Raw genomic sequence first — 18160 nt, forward strand, 5'->3', positions numbered from 1 at the left:
GCCTGAGGTATTTGTTTAGCAATAGCCCGCGCCTCCAAATAGGCTGCTGGACATTACCCTTTGTTTCCCTTCAAGTCCATTCCTCCAGGGTGTGGAAGAGGCAGGGAATGCGGCTTTCTTACCTCCCCCTGAAATGCATTCCTCTCCTTAAAACTCCCTAATACATATTGTCTGCTCCTCAACGGTGACAGGTAAAAACGGTGATAAATAACCCAGAGAGCTGACTAGATGATATCTGTGGCTCAGATAAAAGGAAAACTATGAATAGCAATCCTCGAGTAAAATGGGAGGGGGTTAAATGCACTGATTTGCACAGAGCATGAAACAACCGGAAAATATGTAAGAACAAAGCAGAAGAGGCGGGTGCTGAGAGGGTTTTTCTGACTTTGTAGGAGACGTCAAGGGCAATCCAAGGTCACTGTGCTTCCAGCAGCCCCTTCACCAGGAGACTTAGTGATGTAACTGCTGCCTGCCACTGTCATATCCAGGGGTTAGCTGGGAGAGGAGAAACAAGGACTGTAAGATGAGCAGGAGAGAAAATGTGTGCTCTGGTTTTGGGGCTAGTTTCCTGTCAGAAACCTTCCTGAGCTGTGGTGACATCCTGTCAGAACCCAGGTGTAAAGGAAAACAGAAGCTCACAGCCCAGGGACTGGAGTCCAGGAGCAAGGAGCCAGCTGGGCATCTGCCCTCCGGACAGCACAGCATCCTTCCCTCTGCTTGTCTGTCTCTGGGACCACACTTTGCCTTTTCATTGTTACTGTTTGATTTTCTAAATTTTAATTTGTGTGTGTGTATGTGTATGTATGTGTGTGTACCTGCATATGTATGTGTGTGTATATATGGTGTGTGTATACAGTGTGTATTGTGTGTGTGTGTGTGTGTGTATGTATGTATTATGTGATTTGTGTGGTACATATGTGGTGTTTGTGTGTGTGTGCATGTGTGTGTATATATATATAATGTGTGTGAATCTGTGTGTGTGTATGTGTAAGTGTGTATTTGTGTGTGTGTATGTGTGTGTGTATGTGTGTGTGTACTGGCCCATGCCACAGTAGAGTACATGTGTGGAACTCAGAGAACTACTTCTGGGAGTTGGTTTTCTTCTAACATGAATTCTAGGGGTCGAACTCAGGTCATCAGGTTTATGCAACAACGGCTTTTACCTACAATGCCCTTACTGTATTTCTTAAAATTATAATTATCCCATGCCCCCATGGTTTTCCTCTCTCCCCTCATTGTGATTTGTTTATTTATAGGCACGGTTCTTCCTAGGTAAACCAGGTTGGCTTTAACTTGTAGCCATGATCTTGTCTCAGCCTTCTGAGTGCTAAGATTATATGCATGTACCAACCATGTTTAATTTCGTGCATGGTAGGCAAGAACTCTACTGGTTGAGCCACATCACCTACCCCTTTCAAAAGAGACCCTTCATGTTGGTTTAGGGCCACAAGAGACTCACAAGGGTCTTGACTTCATCACCTGCAACTAAGACACAGTGATAAGAGACAAGTTTAGGACTTCAGCATCTTTTGGAGGTGATAAAAGAAAACCCAGAGTGAGGAACACACAGTAAAAGGACAAAAAAGCAAAAGCTAAATACATATGACATACAGTGATACCTCCACCAGAGCCACATGGAGCTGACTCTCCCTGGGCTACAGCCAGAGTATAGGTAATGGTCCCATAGGACTTCCTCTTGGGGTAGTACCTGCCTCACTACACCTTCAGGCTCTGCTTGCCATTCCCATCCTTGGACGGGGACAGGAGGAGAGGCCAGCTTCAGGAGATCAGATCTACTGCTCAAAGAGAGCCCAGCCTGGGCTGACTCCTGGGTAAGAAGTGCCAATTGTCCACCCATTGGTAGGGTCAAAGCAGCAGGAAAGATTGTGGTGCTATTTGTCATTGGGAGTGTGAAGGAGGCAGCTCAAAGGCAAGAAGAGATGGACAGATGATAAATGATGTGAGGAGAGCCTGAGGTGGAAAAAGGAGCAGCAAGTTAATAGATGGATGATAAATGGAAGGATGGATGGATAGATAGATAGGTGGGTAGATAGATGATGGATGAATAGCTAGCTAGATGATAGATGGATATTTGATAGATGATAGGTGGATGGACAGATGGATGGAGGAATTGATAGATAATGGATGGATGAATAGATAGTTGGTAGATAGATAGATGATGGATGGATGATGAATAGATAGATGATGAATAGATAATAGATAGATAGATAGATAGATAGATAGATAGATAGATAGATATGATATACAGCTAGAATGAGTGAGTTTGTGATACTGAGGATTGAACTCAGGGCCTCAAATATCCAGTCAAGTGCTCCACAACTGACTCAAATGCCCAGCCATCTGTTAACTTTTTATTTTGAGATAGGCTCTCATTAACTTCCATAGGCTAGCCTCAAATTCATTCCATATTCTACATTGCCTTGGAACTTGTAATCCTCGGCATGCTGAATAGCTGTGATTGTAGCCCTGGCCTCCATGCCCCACAGGGATAACAATCTTCTGTGAGTTCTTTCACATGTGCTGCACTGTGTGTATTCAGTGTATCACTTTGTTTTCCCTCCTTGGCAAGAATCTCCTTTGCTTGTGTTTGTCAGTGACAGGACTCTACAGTGGGCATGCCCAGTTCCTGGACTCAGGAAGGTTGCTGGCCTTGGGGTGGAGTTTCTATTACTGCCTGTCTGGGTAACCTCAGCAAGAGCCTTTGAGTAAGACTGGCTTTGTGATTCCCCTGTGGATGGGGAGGCCATAGGTCTCAGCCTCCCATGTCAGAAGAGCAGGACACAGCTGTGGTGGGGCCTCTAGCGTGAGGCTCCAGGGACACCAGCTGGCACGACCCTCACCAAATAGGCTAGTCCTCAGGTAATAAGAGATCCTGTGTGAACAAACAAGGCAAGGTGGTTCTTGAGAGATGATAGATGAGGTCAACCACTGGGCTCTACACACACACACACACACATACTCGACATACACATGCACCCCCCCATACATACACAAATATGCATGCACACACACACACAATGTGGTCAGCCAGTGAACCTTTGTTCTATAGCTAATAAAATCTGATGTAACTGCTTCCATGGCAAAACCTCTGGGACAACCTGTATTTGTGTTTCCGGGCCATATTCACTCCTATCTGGCTCATTCCTTTCGAGAACTGGTTTTCCACAACAGCTGTGTGTTATTCCTTATCTGTGCAAGCAATAGAGCAAGAACCAGGGTCCTTGGGAGCCTCCTGCATTTTTAAAACAAATATGTTGGCAAAGCGGGACAAACTGTTGCAGGTTTCAGAAGTTACCTGAATGGCGTTCATTTGGGGTTGGTGAAAATGAGGGTTCTGCTAAGAACACATTTTAAAGATTCTAGCTGATGAAAAGATGTTGGTGGGCAATGACTCATTCTTGGTGGGGGAACTAAAATTAGGCCAGGGCAGTGTGGCTCTGACTCAAAACATCCCATGTCTCCACAATCAGAGTCTAGTCAGGAATGTTTGGTCTTGCGTATCTTTAACACACACACACACACACACACACACACACACGCACGCACGCACGCACGCACACACACACACACAAAGTATGGCTTTTTTTTTCCCCCTCTGAAACCTTCACTTTGCACATCTTCCTGGAATTTTTCCTGTCTCAAACTCCCCTCCTTATCTGCCCTGGTGTGATTCTGTTCTTTGAAGCTGCAGGCAAGGCATCTTCCTCCCTCCTCCACCCCCGAGCTCTCCCTTAGGTCCCAAGCTATCTGTGTGGTCAACCCTGGATAATGCACTTGCAATGTTTTTTTTTGTTTTTTCCCTCTCATCCTCTAGTGGCCTGAGTGAGAGTAGTCCTTGTTGCCTCAGTTTCCCTGGGTGTGGTAAAGAGTCTGAAAGGGGGAAGGCAGCCACATTATAGCCTCAACGTGGCCATGGTTAGCCTGCCCCTGGCTCATCCCTGCCTTTGTCTGTTCTTTTCCAGTGTTCTTGTGTTGCTTCCCTGTCATCTCCCTCCTGGGGCTCTTCCCACAAATCAATACCTTCTGCACCTACCTTCTAGAACAAGTTGACATGCTGCTGTTTGGAGGGTCTGGTGAGTCTTTGCTCCTGCTCTTGCTGAGAAGGTCTGGGGGGGGTCTCAGGGACAGAGGATGGGGGCTAACTGTCTTGAGCGCCAAACCTGCTTTAGTTTGGATTTTCTATGTTCCATAGAGTCAGAAATGGCCCAGAAAAAGAATAAGCAAAGATACAAGAAAGGGAAGGGGTTTCCTTGATTTGGAGTGAGTGAGGGGGGCCCCTCAAACTATTATTTAGAAGAAGTGCGTGTGTGTGTGTGTGTGTGTGTGTGTGTGTGTGTGTGTGTGTGTAAGCATGCATATGTATCATTGGAGGAATATGTCAGCATGCACTTGTGTCTGTAGTATAGATGTATGTTGTGAGAGTACATATGTGCCTTGAAAAATCTTTTCCCCAAGACAAATGACCCCAGTGTTCTTTGGGAGTGGCATACAGGGCTGACCTTCAGTGCCATGGATAGTCAATTCCATTGTCACAATCTTTCCCACACTAAGTGACCTGTGGCCAGGCAGCTTATACTGAAAGCCATAACGCTTCTCCTTCCTTACACCTCTACTGATTTTGAGAAGGGCTCATCTAGTAACCTCTGATGGTGTCTGTATTCCAGCTGTCTCTGGAATCACATCAGCTGTGTACAGTGTGGGCCGGAGTGTCCTGGTCGCCGCCCTGCTCCATGCCTTCTGCTTCACTGCTGTGAAGGTGAGTGTGCAGACACACCACAGTGGTGACTGACCACAGCCTGTGCCACTCACCATATAGCTTTAATCAGATCGCTTTTCAGTTATAAAGGAAATTTTATAGTTGTAAAGGGGGTGTGGTTGAGTTTTCAGATAGGTTATCTCAGTGCCTGCCTTATCCTAGGGTGTAACCCTCACCTGCCCAGTCCAGTATGATATCTTCTCTATAGTCAAGGACACCTGTTATGAGCGGTTTCCCCACCAGCCTGGTCTCAAAGCTGCATCAGTCCCAAATAACACACAGAGATGCTATATTACATATAAAGCTGTTGGCCTCTTACTAGTGTTTCTTATTGGCTAGCTCTGTGTTAAATATTAACCCATTTTTATTAATCTAAGTATTTTCCTCATGGTCTTGGCTTACCGAGAATGCCAGACCTACATCTCCTTTGCCTGCTACATCTCTGAACAGAAGAGCGCCATTTCCTGTTTGTCCCTGTTTATATTCTGATTCTGTCCAGCTACATTACTTCCTGCCTGTCTGTACAGACCTCCAGACCTCTATGGTTAGCTAGTGGCAGTATCTGCCATGCTACTTCACTTCCTGCCTATCCAAACAGTGTTTTATTCATCAACCAATAAGACAAACACATATACAGAAGAACATTCCCCTCTTTTCTGTCTAAATAAAAAGAAGGGTTTTAACTTTAACACAGTAAAATATATAACAAAACAGTTATTAAGCAAGAACTGGCAAAGGAGATGAAGGTCCGGTATTCCTGGTAAGCCAAGACCAGGAGGAAATATTCAGATTGATAGAATTGGGTTAATATTTAGACAGAGCTAGCAAATAAGAAATACTGGTAACTGGTGAACAGATTCATAATTAATACAGAGTCTCTGTGTTATTTGGGACTGATGCAGCTCTGGGACCAGGCGGGTGAGGAAACTGCTCTTTACAGGTGCCAGAAGGACTTCTGGCCATGGGTGTGTAAGGAGTAAGTTTTTCAGCCCGCCACCTGGTCTTCCCTTGCCGCCACGCCTGGTCCCGCCGCCGCCAGCCCCAATTAACACACTGAGACTCTGTATTTGATATAATTCTGTTGGCCAGTTACTTGTTTCTTATCGGCTAGCTCTGTCTTAAGTATTAACCCATTTCTATGTATTTCCACATGGTCTTACCAGCAAGAGGCGGCTGGCGGTTCTGCCTTCTCCAGACTCTCCATCTTGACTCCTCCTTCCTACTTCCTCTTTCCTCCTTGTCTCCTAGTCCCTCCTATCTTCCTTTCCTATTGGCCAACAATACTTTATTCATTAATCAGTATGAGAAACATATACAGAATGACATCTCCCATCACATGGGAACTCATTTTGCTTTTGTCTAAGGCAGCACCCCAAATATGGTGGGGGTATACCTTCATGAAGCTATGTGGACCAGGGAATGGGATGGGAGGGGACAGCCACACCAGTGCAGGATCTAGAGCATAGACAGAATTCCCCAGACTAAGAAGAGAAAAGTCTGGGGCACAACCAAGGAAATGAGGGGTGATGAGGAAACTAGACAAGTATAAATATCAGAAGCCCAGGACGTCCTGTCGGAAGTGTAGCTATTGCACAATCGTGCATGCACACACAGTGTGGCTGTGGATCAAATCTGTGTATTTACAAGGGGCTAGGTAAACCTGTATCTCTAGTGGAGGAATGTGAGGATGTGAGGAACACAGGAGGCAGCCTTCTAGATCCTTTTCCAGTGAGATGAAGTCAGCAAATAACATACAAAATGGAAGAAAGTCAAACTAGAAATATTGGCTCATTTGGGAGTAGGAAGAAGTGGGCAAAGGAGAAACAGCTGCTGGTCATTGCAACAGAAACAGGAGTTAAGGACCTTGCAGGTAGTCCTTCTGCCAGTTCACTGCCTTCTCAGGGTTGGGACCGGATGCTTTCCAGATCTGAGGTTTCCAGAGTGCCGAGGCAGGCCTTTGATGAGGAGGTATTCAGTGAGATCTGTTTCTCCTGAGGATGGTACTGGTTTCTCTCGCATAGCATGGAACAAGTGACAAATAGTAGCAGAATAGTAATGGCCCTAGTTGTCTTTTTAAACACCTTTCGGGAAAAAAAAAAAATAAAGCAATTTGCATTTCTCTCTCTCATCTGTGAGAGATTATTTTTCAAATGGTCCCACATTGGCTCTCTGATGTAAGATGTGGCACCTATTAAATGCTGTGAATTGACAGAATGTAGTTAGTGAATTCACACAGGGGTCTTGGGGAGGGAAGGAAAATGTGCCCATCTTCCACAACACGGACTGTATTAGTCAGGGCTCTCTATAGGAACAGAACTGTTATTCACATACATACACACACACACACACTCACGTGTGTGCATGCGTGCGTGCGTGTGTGTGTGTGTGTGTGTGTGTGTGTGAGAGAGAGAGAGAGAGAGAGAGAGAGATTTATTAGATTGGCTTACAGGCTGTAGTCCATCCAACTAGTCCAACAATGGCTGCCTATTAATGGAAGGTCCAAAAATCCTAATGTCTCAACTGGTCCTCAGTATACTCTGGAATCCCAAAGAAGTAGGCTCTAATGCCAGTGAAGGAAAGGACTTGCTATTTAGAATGAGAGCAAGCAAGCAGAGAGCAAGCTTCCTTCACCTATGTCCTTATACAGCAGAAGGTGTGGTCCAGATCAAAGATGGGTCTTCCCACCTCAAAAGAACCATATTAAAAGTTGGTCTTCCCACTTCAAATTATTTAATTAAGATAAAGAACCCTTCATGGGTTTACCCAGGTACTTGGGTTTTTGCTAATTGCAGATGTAGTCAAGTTAACAACCAAGAACAGTCATCACACTGCCCAACCCAGAGCTGGGGTTGTGCTGGTCCCTTCTGGTGCTTTCTCTATACCATTGTGCTTACTCTGTTGCTGACAGGGATGTTGTACTTTCTATATTCTCTTCAGTGTGGCGCTGGCTAATCTTCTATCAACTTGATGCACAAATTAGAGTTATGTGAGAGGAGGGAACGTCAATTGAGAAAAAAGCCTCCATAAAATCTGGCTGTAAGGCAATTCTTAAATTAGTGTTTGATGGCCCATTGTGGATGGTGCCATCCCTTAGCTGATGGTCCTGGGTTCTATAAGAAATCAGGCTGAGCAAGCCAGGAGGAACAAGCCAATAAGCAACACTCCTTCATGGCCTCTGCATCAGCTCCTGCCTCCAGCTCCCTGCCCTGCTTGAGTTTCTGCCCTGCCCTGACTTCATTCAGTGATGAACAGTGCTGTGGAAGTATGCACTAAATAAACCCTTTCCTCCCAACTAGCTTTTTGCTCATGGCATTTCATCACAACAATAAAAACCCTAAGACAGTGTGATGGATGAATGGGTCCTCATGAACAATGACTACATGTCAGCCTCCTGGCCAGGGGCCTGTCTCTCTCCAGCCAAGTCTTAGTATGTGTTCATTGCTTTGATTAATCATTGTTGTTGCCTGTGGTGTCTGGAAGATGCAGCCCAGCACAGCTGCAAGGAGCCTGGAAAATTCCTGTCTTAGGAACCTCCACTCAGATAAAGCCTGGTCCTTGACAATGACACAGAAAAGAATTCCAGCGCATGTCAGAGTGATAGAGTTACCTGTCTACTAAGTAGAGAGATGAGGCGATATACATAGGGGAACATTTAAGAAGAAAATTACATAAGAAAATTGCAGTGTACTCCTAAGGCATAGTTGTGGGCTTCTTAAGAGAGAGGCACCCCCAAGTGCCTCAGCAAAGCTGTAATGTGAATGGAGCCTTGGGAGGTTCCCTCTCTCACAGGACGTAATTTATAACCAGATACAAAGAGTAAGTAAAGTTTACAAAGAAAGTGACGTTCCAATTTGTCTTTTAATGTATGAGCTGGTTTCTTTATTTCTCTTCAAGAATTTCCTTTTGTGAATGAAATTTTAAGGCAAGTTATGAAGGGCTTTATTTGAGTTTAAGGATGAGGGAAGAGAGCTGATGAGCCAAAAGTCAGGGTCTTGAAGGTTCTGGGCCTGAGTTGGCTTGGCTTATGTGACCTTTTTAGCCTCCTTGTTTTACATGTCTTTTGGAAAGAGCATCGTTAGCTCTAGACAGTTTCAATTCTATCGGTAATGTTGAAGCTTTTTAACTCACAGCCAGCAAGAAACACAAAGCAAATCCTGGGGTGGGGGCACCTTTCTCTTAGGTGTCCCCCGAGTTTCCCTGTCTTTCTATCAGGCCTCATTACCATTTGGTAGAAGTAGATGGGGGAGGGGTGTGAGTTGATTTTGCCCTCTGGAATATTAATTAGGGAAGGAAAATATGATTCATCTTTTAATCTCATATTCTCTTTGGCTCATCTGAGATAGTTGCAAATCACATAATGCAGGCCCCTTCAATGACTTACATGTTTGACAGTGACACACAGAAGCCACTGGAATATTTGCTCCCTGGAGAAATGGCTCCGCAGTTAATTAGTCAGGATTTCTATTTGTCTAGGTAAACCTAGATTGCTATTTTTTATTATCTGTTACAAAGAAATGCTGCTTTATTGCTGGCGAGAGGGCCCAGAAGCTGAAGCACACTGTTACAATTTAATGCTTCCCGAGTGCCATTAACAATGGCTTGTAGGAGCCCCCCTCCCCTCTCCTCAGCATTCAAGGATGGCAGCCTGAACCACAGCATTTCCCTGCACTCAGGATTTAATGTCTAATTATAGTTCTAGAATATGGGTCTTTTTTTTGGGGGGGAAGGCGCACTGGTATGTATCTTACCTATTCCTGATGTAACCCCTAAGGAAGGCATTGAGCAGCACAGGGCAGACCAGAGATCCCAAGGTCTCTGCTGACCTCAGCTATCCTCCCTACCCCTGTGAAGTGTAAATAGCCTTGCTCATCAGAAGGACAACTCACAGGCAGGTGAGACACCTGCCCATCTGTGGAACTTCACTTTGCAGAAGCATTTCCCTAGTGCTTGCTCATTGCCTTTTATTACATTCCCTAACAGGCAAGGGTGATTCTAGCATTTCTTATTCCAAAAGTGAACTTGAACTTGAAGCCCAGGGTGCTTTCTTGCATTGCTCAGGGGTTCATACATAATCACGGGTTTTTTTTTTTTCCTCTTCCACTTACAATGAATTAGTGAAACCTACCTCGTGAGGATGTTGGTGCTACTGGACTTAGGGTGCACACATCCTGTGCCCTAATAAGCCAGGGTCAGCTGTCAGTCCTTAATAAGCCAATTAAAAAAGCCAAATTAATACTGAAGGAAGAAAGGGGAGATTTATTCAATGTGGGCACATTTAGAAGTGGGACAAAGAGATCTAGGTGTCCCCAAGTCCATCTTTGGGGGTGTTTTGACATGAGTTACACATAACTAAGCGATCCAGCTAGGGCTTGGTCCTGCCCGCCATTGTCTCAGCTCCAAGTCTCTCTGTTAAGGCCATCTGACAAGTTCTAAACATTTTTCCCAGGAGGTAGCTTTTCCTCTGAGTATCGGGCCTCCTTCTCCCATCAGGAGATCCCTGGGAAATTCTAATTTCATGTAGTCCATCTTTCCTTTGAGACAGGCTGGTTATTCTGAGTTTGAATGGGAAAACAACAAACAAACAAACAAACAAAAAACAACTGGGGAGAGTAGCTGAGGGGTTCCAGTAAGACTGGGTGGTCTGTAGTGTCTCAAGGCTGCCTGGCCGCCAGGATCTGAAGAGCTTCCTGCCTTGGGGTGTAGACAGCATGGGCAGTGAAGAGAGATTTTGTAGATGTGAGTAGGATCTCCAAGTGAATAATTGATTTAAACTAGCATGCACTTTGAAAGGGACTTTGTCCTGGGTGGCTCTGGCCTCATCAGAGGAACATTTTAAAAGAGAGGGTGAGTATCTAAAGAGGAAAGAGAGAGTGGAGGCCTGGTATGTGGTTTTGTAGAACTCAGTGCCTTCTCAGTGGCTCAAGAGAGAACCATGTGGCCAGCACCTGAGGGTGGCCTCAAAGCCACAATGTGTCCCAGCAACAGGCAGCCAGAAAAGAGGGACTGCTATCCTGCAGCTACATGAAACTGAATTCTGCTAGCCTACAGGGAGGACTTCACGTCTCAGAAAAGATCAGAGGTTCAGTCATAGTGGCTTTAGCCTAATGAGACTTCAAGCAGAGAACCCAGCCTCGGAAACTACGGCACAGTGCACCTGTGCTGCTGTAAGACGCCGATTCTGGAGCAGCTTGTTACACAATAATAGAAAATGAACGTGGATGGCAGCTGCTGAGTGTCAGTAGCTGATGGTTGGGGTGATGCAGGCGGAGAGTGGAGTGATACTATCAGTGATGTATTGGAAAATATGGCTGGGAAGGTAGCTCAGTCAGTAAGTGCTTGTCTTGCAAGCATTAGGATCTGAGTTTGATCCCCCCAGAGAGTGTATAAAAGCCTACTATGGTGGTGTATGCCTATAAACCCAGCCCTCAAGGGCAGAGACAGGCAGATCCGTGGAGCTCAGTAGCCAGCCAGCCTTCCAATCAGAAAGTACCAATCCCAGGTAATGCCTGTGGTAATGGGAGAAGAAATCTGTCCCCCTGGCCCTAGCAGTTTATCTTTCTCCCCTGCAGAGTCTGGGGGATGGTATTGGCTTGTGTCCTCAGGCTGGTGTCCCTGTGTGTAATCAATGCTAAAAACCATGCAGACTCATAGCCACCAGGACAGAGTGAGTGGGTGCCATCTGCTTTCCAGGGTCCTGAGAGGCAGAAGGGCAGCATCCTCTAAAGCCAATTAAGTGACTGCGAGGCACTGAGTCGGTGCTGCTGTTGGCTGTGGGCACTCTTCATGGGTCCCAGCTTGATTCTGAGCACCCAAAAGTCACAGACAGAAATTTATATAATACGTATTGTTTGTTTATTACTGTGCATATATGTATGTATGGTGTGTGTGTGTGTGTGTATACATGTGCCACATGTGAAGGATAGAGGACCAACTTTCAGAATTGTGGATTCTGAGGGTAGAACGTGAGTCACCACACTCGCACAGTAAGCATCCTCTCCTGCCTATACTTATTTCAGGCTTCATTTTAGTCTCTGTTTTCCTACTGAAGTGAGTGTCACATAGAAAGTGTTATATAAAGTCTTGGATTGCAAAGTTATCAGTTACAGCAGACTGGGAAAGAAAATGCTAGTTTTCCAAGAAGTACGTGTGTGAGTTCGTTAGAGTGGGTGTGTGCATGTGTACGTGCACTGTTGTATTTATCCATCTAGGTAGGGTTAGATTCTTGGGGCACATCATCCTATCTGACTAGATAATCACCCCAGTTTTCTTAAGCATCCACCTCTAAAAGTGAAATATCATGTTGACTCATAAACATAAACATTTCCACCAAAATGAAACCCATGGTGAAATCCGCATCTCCTCTTCATGCTCACTAATGGAAGGATGTATTACCACATTTGTTAACATGCTCATTAGTTTGTTTACTGGGCAAATTCTGAAGGACTGATGTGACTCAAATACAGGGCTAGGCACTGACAGCCCCTCAGGGTGATGAGATCCACTGGGAATCAGGAGCTGCCATGGTAACAATGGGAAGTCATAGCCTAGAGCAGTGGTTCTCAACCTTTCTAATGCTGAAACTCTTTAATGTAGTTCCTCATGTTGTATGACTCCAACCATGCCATTATACTGTTATGAATTGTAATGTAAATATGAATTTTCTGATGGTCTTAGGTGACCCCTGAGAAAGAGTTGCTAACCCCTAAGGGATCACGGTCCATAGGTTGAGAACCACTGGCTTAGAGTGTGTCCAACACACAGTTCAAGTCCTTGGTGAAACCTGGGCCCGGGCTGTATCTCTGGAGTCCTACTTAAGGGCTTCTCTTTAGATGAGCTTCAAGGAAAAAAGAGTCAGAAAAGGACACTGTCAGAATCCAAGTGTGTGGATCTCAGAAACACCCATTTGATGGGCTACGAGAAATGTATTTCTTCAAACAGAGCGCATTTAAATACCATTTGAGAAGCCCAGCGGTGAGATTTGGATCAGTTTGTATTCCGTTCATTCGCAGGCTCTTAGCCAGCCTGCCCATAAATTCCATCTTAAGAGCTGCCCCAAGTTTCTCAGGAAGACAATGCTGAAACCTGCCCTCTTCAGAATGCTTTTGTGCAAGCTCAACTGCCCTGCACTGCACGTTCTCATCTAAGCCTCCCCGCAAGCACACGTGAACCTCACGGCAGGACAGTCAGGCTATTAGACGGTTTTATTCCTGCCTCATAAAAATATTTCAAAACCTAGGGGAGCTTTATGAAACCAGCTCTCATCAATCCATAGCCTCTCCAATTTAGGGGCCCATGAGACACATCGTAAGGCAATTACGGGCATTCGTTTTGAAGCAAACAATCCTGTAGTGGATGCTTCATTATCCGTGAGTGATAGATGGTTTAAAGCCAAGCCTCCTGGGATGGAGAGAAGGCTCCGCTGTTAAGAACACTGGTCGCTCCTCCAGAGAACTCTAGTTCCATTTCCAGCACCCATGTAAGGTGACTTCCAACCGTGTGTAGCTATCTCCAGGATCCAGTGTCCTCTTCTGGCCTTGACTGGCACTAGACACACACACACACACACACACACACACACACACACACACAACTTTCAAGAATACAATAAAACCTGGTCTCCCTTTGAAATCTGGTTGGATTTGTGTGACTGTGTGTGTATATGTGGCTATGAGTATAATAAATGTAAACTATCTTTTTTTTTTTTTTTTTTAAAGACAGGTTCTTATACTCTAGCCTAGGTTGGCACAAAATTCATGGCAATGTTCTTGCCTCGGCCTCCTGTGAGCTAGGATTTTAATGTAAGCCCTGCCTTGTATAAATAAATTGAAGACTAGAATATATATGTTTCAAACATGAAATTTTATTTTAGCACCTCCCAACCTCCTGGAAATGTCAGCAAAGCTCCCACCCCACCTGTTTCTCTTTGTAGGAGCATTGTGGTTCAGAGCTCCCTGGCAAATGCCTTGCACAGAGTGCAAGAATCATAGGCTTCAAAAGCCTTCTCAGGCCATTTGTTCTTTTTCTGAAAATGTCGATATTCCCTTCTTTGTCTACAAATAACTGTTAAACATCTTCACCGGCTTCCCTTTGGTCTTTTTAAAAATCATGTATCTGGTATGACACATGTGGCTCCTTAGGCCTCGGCACCATCTTCCAATGAAGTGCTCATGATTTCCATGCAGTGTGCTATGCTGCACACATCTAAGGTTCTGAGGACACAGAGTGAAGGGCTGGATGCTGAGTGTGCTGCCATCTTCCTTTCTTCCTGCCTTCTTACCCAATCAGCATCTGGAGGGGCTAAGACCAGCTCAGTTAGGAGACCCCTTACAGCTCTAGAATGATCTTTCTTGAAACTGGAAGAATCTGGGGGATTTTGGCTCTCTGCACATGAAGGAGCAATTCGTGTTAGTGGCCAAGCAACCTTCCTGCCCTTGCTTTCTGGAGAAACTGGCGTATATGTGTATGAGTATGGGTCAGAGAACACGTGCACACATGTAAATGCTTGTGCATGCGCACACATCTACCACCATTGAAATTACACACCAGCTTAAGTACAAGTGCAGGGAAGAGCCCTTTTGGAGGGAACCACAGGATATCTGATGTCTACCTTCCACCATCTGTAGGAACTGGGAAGCTGGGCTTCTCCTAGGAAGGAATTGAGCAATGTCTGAGATTACACTTTTAAGATGTGCAAGCCCACACCTGGGGTGAGGGCTAGGTACCTAGACACTGCCTGATGGGCTGATTAAAGACAACATAGCACTCGTAATATATATTCAGTATGAGTCACATAAAAGTGGCTGGCACTGAGTATCTGGGCACTCAGAGTAAACAGTGACATAATCTGATAGATAACCAGTTCTGGCAAAGTACCACATTTGTGTGATTTTTATGTAAATATACCATTGAGGTCAGAGGTGAATGTCTTCACCAGTGTCTGTGTGTGTTTGTCTGTCTGCCTGTGTGTCTACTACTTCCATGTGGCCTGTGTGGAGGCCTTGCCTTGGGTGAATCAAGAATGTCTCCTTTGCCTACATACCCTGGCCTCATGTTGCCACCTCACCCTTTGGCTTGGAAGCAGTACACCATTCTGGATCACTTTGCTAACATTCTTCTTTAGAGCTTATATATATTTATATATTTCTCTAAGTTGTCCTGTCCATTAATCCATTCATCTGTTGACAGACAACTGGATTGACTCCAATTCCTTGCTCTTGCTATCGATCAAAGCAGCAATAAACACGGGATGCAGACGTCTCTATGGGAGGGTATGGAGTTTCTGTGGCCATGTGCAGAGGAGTAAAACAGTGGGGTCATATGAAGGATCACTTTGCTCCTATGTACTTGAAGAAATGTCCATCCCACATTCCACTCCTATAGCCACCTGCCATTTATTCTGTCTGGGCATCACCCTGGGAGCTGTTGTTTCTGCTTCAAGACTTACTCTTAGCGCAGATGCCACAGCTGACAGTGACCTAAGAGAATCACCTGTTGGTCCAGCTGGTGCAGACAGTGAAGCCTGGGTAAATAAAATCCCCCCCTAACAGAGTCACACCCTGCACTGTAGAATGGAGGAACAAGACATTTGCACACACCATAATTCTTCCTCTTTCTTTTTTTTCCCAAGAGAATGCTGGTATAATACACTGCCCAGCCTGACTTTCCCGAGAGTGTGATTTTAGCACATTCTCCTTCATCCTTCCCTATAGTTAAGAAGTATCCAGTAACAGCCAGCATCTGCTGTGTGTTTTATATAAACTACTGACTAATATTTTATACACAGTTCTTCACATAGGATTCTTACTATTCCACAGGTGAATCTTCTTGGTTTCTCCATTACTGGGAGTAATCAGCAGAGTGGTTTTGGTTTTTTGTTTTTTTCAGTTCAGAGTCAGAATCCAGGCTTCTAACCACTGTCTGCACCACTGAAGGCTAGCCACCTCTGTACTGATATATACACATAGATCAGATCATCTGTTCTTGAGTCATTTCTGTTGCTGTGATAACTGTGATACACTGACCAAAATCAGCTTAGGGAAAACGGGTTTATTTGGATGACAAGCCAAGTTACAGCCCATTATTTGGAGAGATCAAGGCAGAACAGAGAGAATAATAAGCATGCAGATCTTTGCTTGCTTGTTACTACTCAGCTGGCTTTCTTCGCTCCTACGCAGGGCAGGGCACAAGCCTAGGGAATGGTGTCACCCAAGATGGGATAGGTCTTCCTCACCAATTAACCATCAAGACAGTCCCTACAGACATGCCCACAGGCCAGTCTGATCCAGATAATTAATTAGCAAGACTCTTCCCAGGTGGTTCTAGGTTCTGTCAAGTTGACTGTTGAAACTAACCAGCAACACACTAACTACCCCTCCTACTCTGAGGTATGAATCATTAGGTGTATGTATGGGGGAGGGGGGTTGAGTTGCTCAGACTCACTGCTTGGTCCTGCTCATGCTAATTAAATGATTTTCTTTTCTTCTTTGTTTTTATTTTATTCTCAAGACAGAGTTTCTCTGTATAGTGCTGCCTGTCCTGGAACTCACTCTGTAGACCAGGCTGACCTTGAACTCAGAGATCTGTCTGCCTCTGCCTCCTGAGTGCTGGGATTAAAGGTGTGCCCTGCCACCACCTGGTCTTATGAAATGATTTTTGTGGCATGGCCTTGAACAAGGTGCTGAGAACAGCTGGGGTGAGATGGGGGAATGCCTGCTGTTGATGAGCCTGGCCAAGGGTAAAGCAGATGTTAACCAAATAGCCCTATATGTGGATATCTGATCACACATCACTTAACCATGTGCTCTTGTGAGGTACACAGCATCTGGGGTCATGGTCAGACATGATCTCTTGGTGACATCTAGCAATACAGTGTAAACAAGGCACAAGAGCAGCCAACATTGTAGGGTTACAATGAGGCTGAAGAAATCTGTGTTGCTTAGTGTTGCCTTAACTTTTCCTGGGGAGATGTGGATACATGTCTCTTCACTGCAGATAGAGCAGTAACAACAGATAGAAGAAACAAGTCTGACCAAGCCTAGTCTGATGAACCAAAGAGTTCATTTGGGTTACTTACAAGGCCTGGGAGAGGGATTACTTATAAGAGCACAAAAGACCCCCAAACAACACATCAAAGAGAATCCCCATCCTGGCACAGGTGATGCTTTCTCCATAACTGCCTCTGTCATCCATCCTTCCATGCCCTATATCTTCTAGTATCTCCTGAGACCACACACCGCATCTCCTGAGATCCCATGCAGCTGGGAGGGAATGCCATATAGCTGGGAAGATAGTGTAGGAAGGTGTAGCTGAATCTCAGGTGAGGGTCCAATGGCCCTCTCACTCTCTCCTATAAGGGAATTCTAGTGGCTTCCCCTTGTTGGGGGTCCTGAATTCTTGTAGGTAATTGCAATTGCTCTAGGATGCTGGTGGCTCTTGGGAACATAGCTCAGTTGGTAGTGTTTGCTTAAAGCCCCAGCTCCTACCCTCATCACTTCATAATACCAAGTGTGGTGCTGCAGGCCTGGGACTTCAGCCCTCAAAGTAAAATAGGAGAACTGTAAGTTCAGCTGCACGGTGGGTTTGAGGCCACCCTGAGTGAGCTTCCTGAGAGCCTGTCTCAAAAACCAAACCAACCAAACAAAAAGGTGACGGGTGACAGCTTTGTTTGGAAGGCGTCATTCTATAGTGGATATTGTCACTGTGGCTGTTGGAATGTCCCAGTGCTGCACCCTTGCTCATGCAGGTGGCAGCACACACCACAGGGTTAGTACCTGATGCTTGAGAAGGCCCGGTGGATCACTCACTCGATGTACATGAAGGCCACTGTCACCACATTTCTCAAGCAGTCTTCTGTGTCTCTGCAGGAGCCATGGAGCACACAGCACATCCCAGCACTGTTCTCAGCCTTCTGTGGCCTGTTGGTTGCACTGTCCTACCATCTGAGCCGGCAGAGCAGTGATCCATCAGTGCTCCTGTGAGTAACTGCCCTGTGTGTGTGTGTGTGTGTGTGTGTGTGTGTGTGTGTGTGCGTGTAAATGCATGTCCTCGTGGATGTGAGTATAGAGGTCAGAGACCCACCTCAGGTGTCATCTCTCGGGTGTGGTTCACCATTTTCTTCTGAGACAAGAGCCTCTCACAGGCTTGGAGCTTGCCCATTATTCTAGACTGGCCAGCAAGCCCCAGAGATCCACCTGTTTCTGCCTCCCTAGCACTGGAATCATAAATGTGTGGCACCATACCCAGAATTTCTACATGAGTCCTGAAGATTGAACTCAGGTGTGGCAAACACTTTACCGACTGCACCATCTCCCCAGTTCCCATGGTTCCTCCTTTCCCAGGCTGTGGTTATACTTCACAAAGCCCTGTTGGCTCACCAAAGTGGAG

General features: G+C 45.5%; 1 protein-coding gene across 1 annotated transcript in view; it reads left to right on the plus strand.

Moving 5' to 3' along the window:
* Pcnx2 (pecanex 2) overlaps positions 1-18160 on the plus strand; it is a 158332-nt gene that overhangs the window by 59875 nt on the left and 80297 nt on the right. The window contains exons 14-16 of the mRNA XM_051201422.1: positions 3984-4094; positions 4686-4777; positions 17641-17750. Coding sequence (XP_051057379.1) covers positions 3984-4094; positions 4686-4777; positions 17641-17750 — 313 coding nt within the window. The remainder of the gene's footprint in view (positions 1-3983; positions 4095-4685; positions 4778-17640; positions 17751-18160) is intronic.

This window comes from Phodopus roborovskii, unplaced genomic scaffold, assembly GCF_943737965.1.
Source record: "Phodopus roborovskii unplaced genomic scaffold, PHOROB, whole genome shotgun sequence".
Lineage (NCBI taxonomy): Eukaryota > Metazoa > Chordata > Mammalia > Rodentia > Cricetidae > Phodopus > Phodopus roborovskii.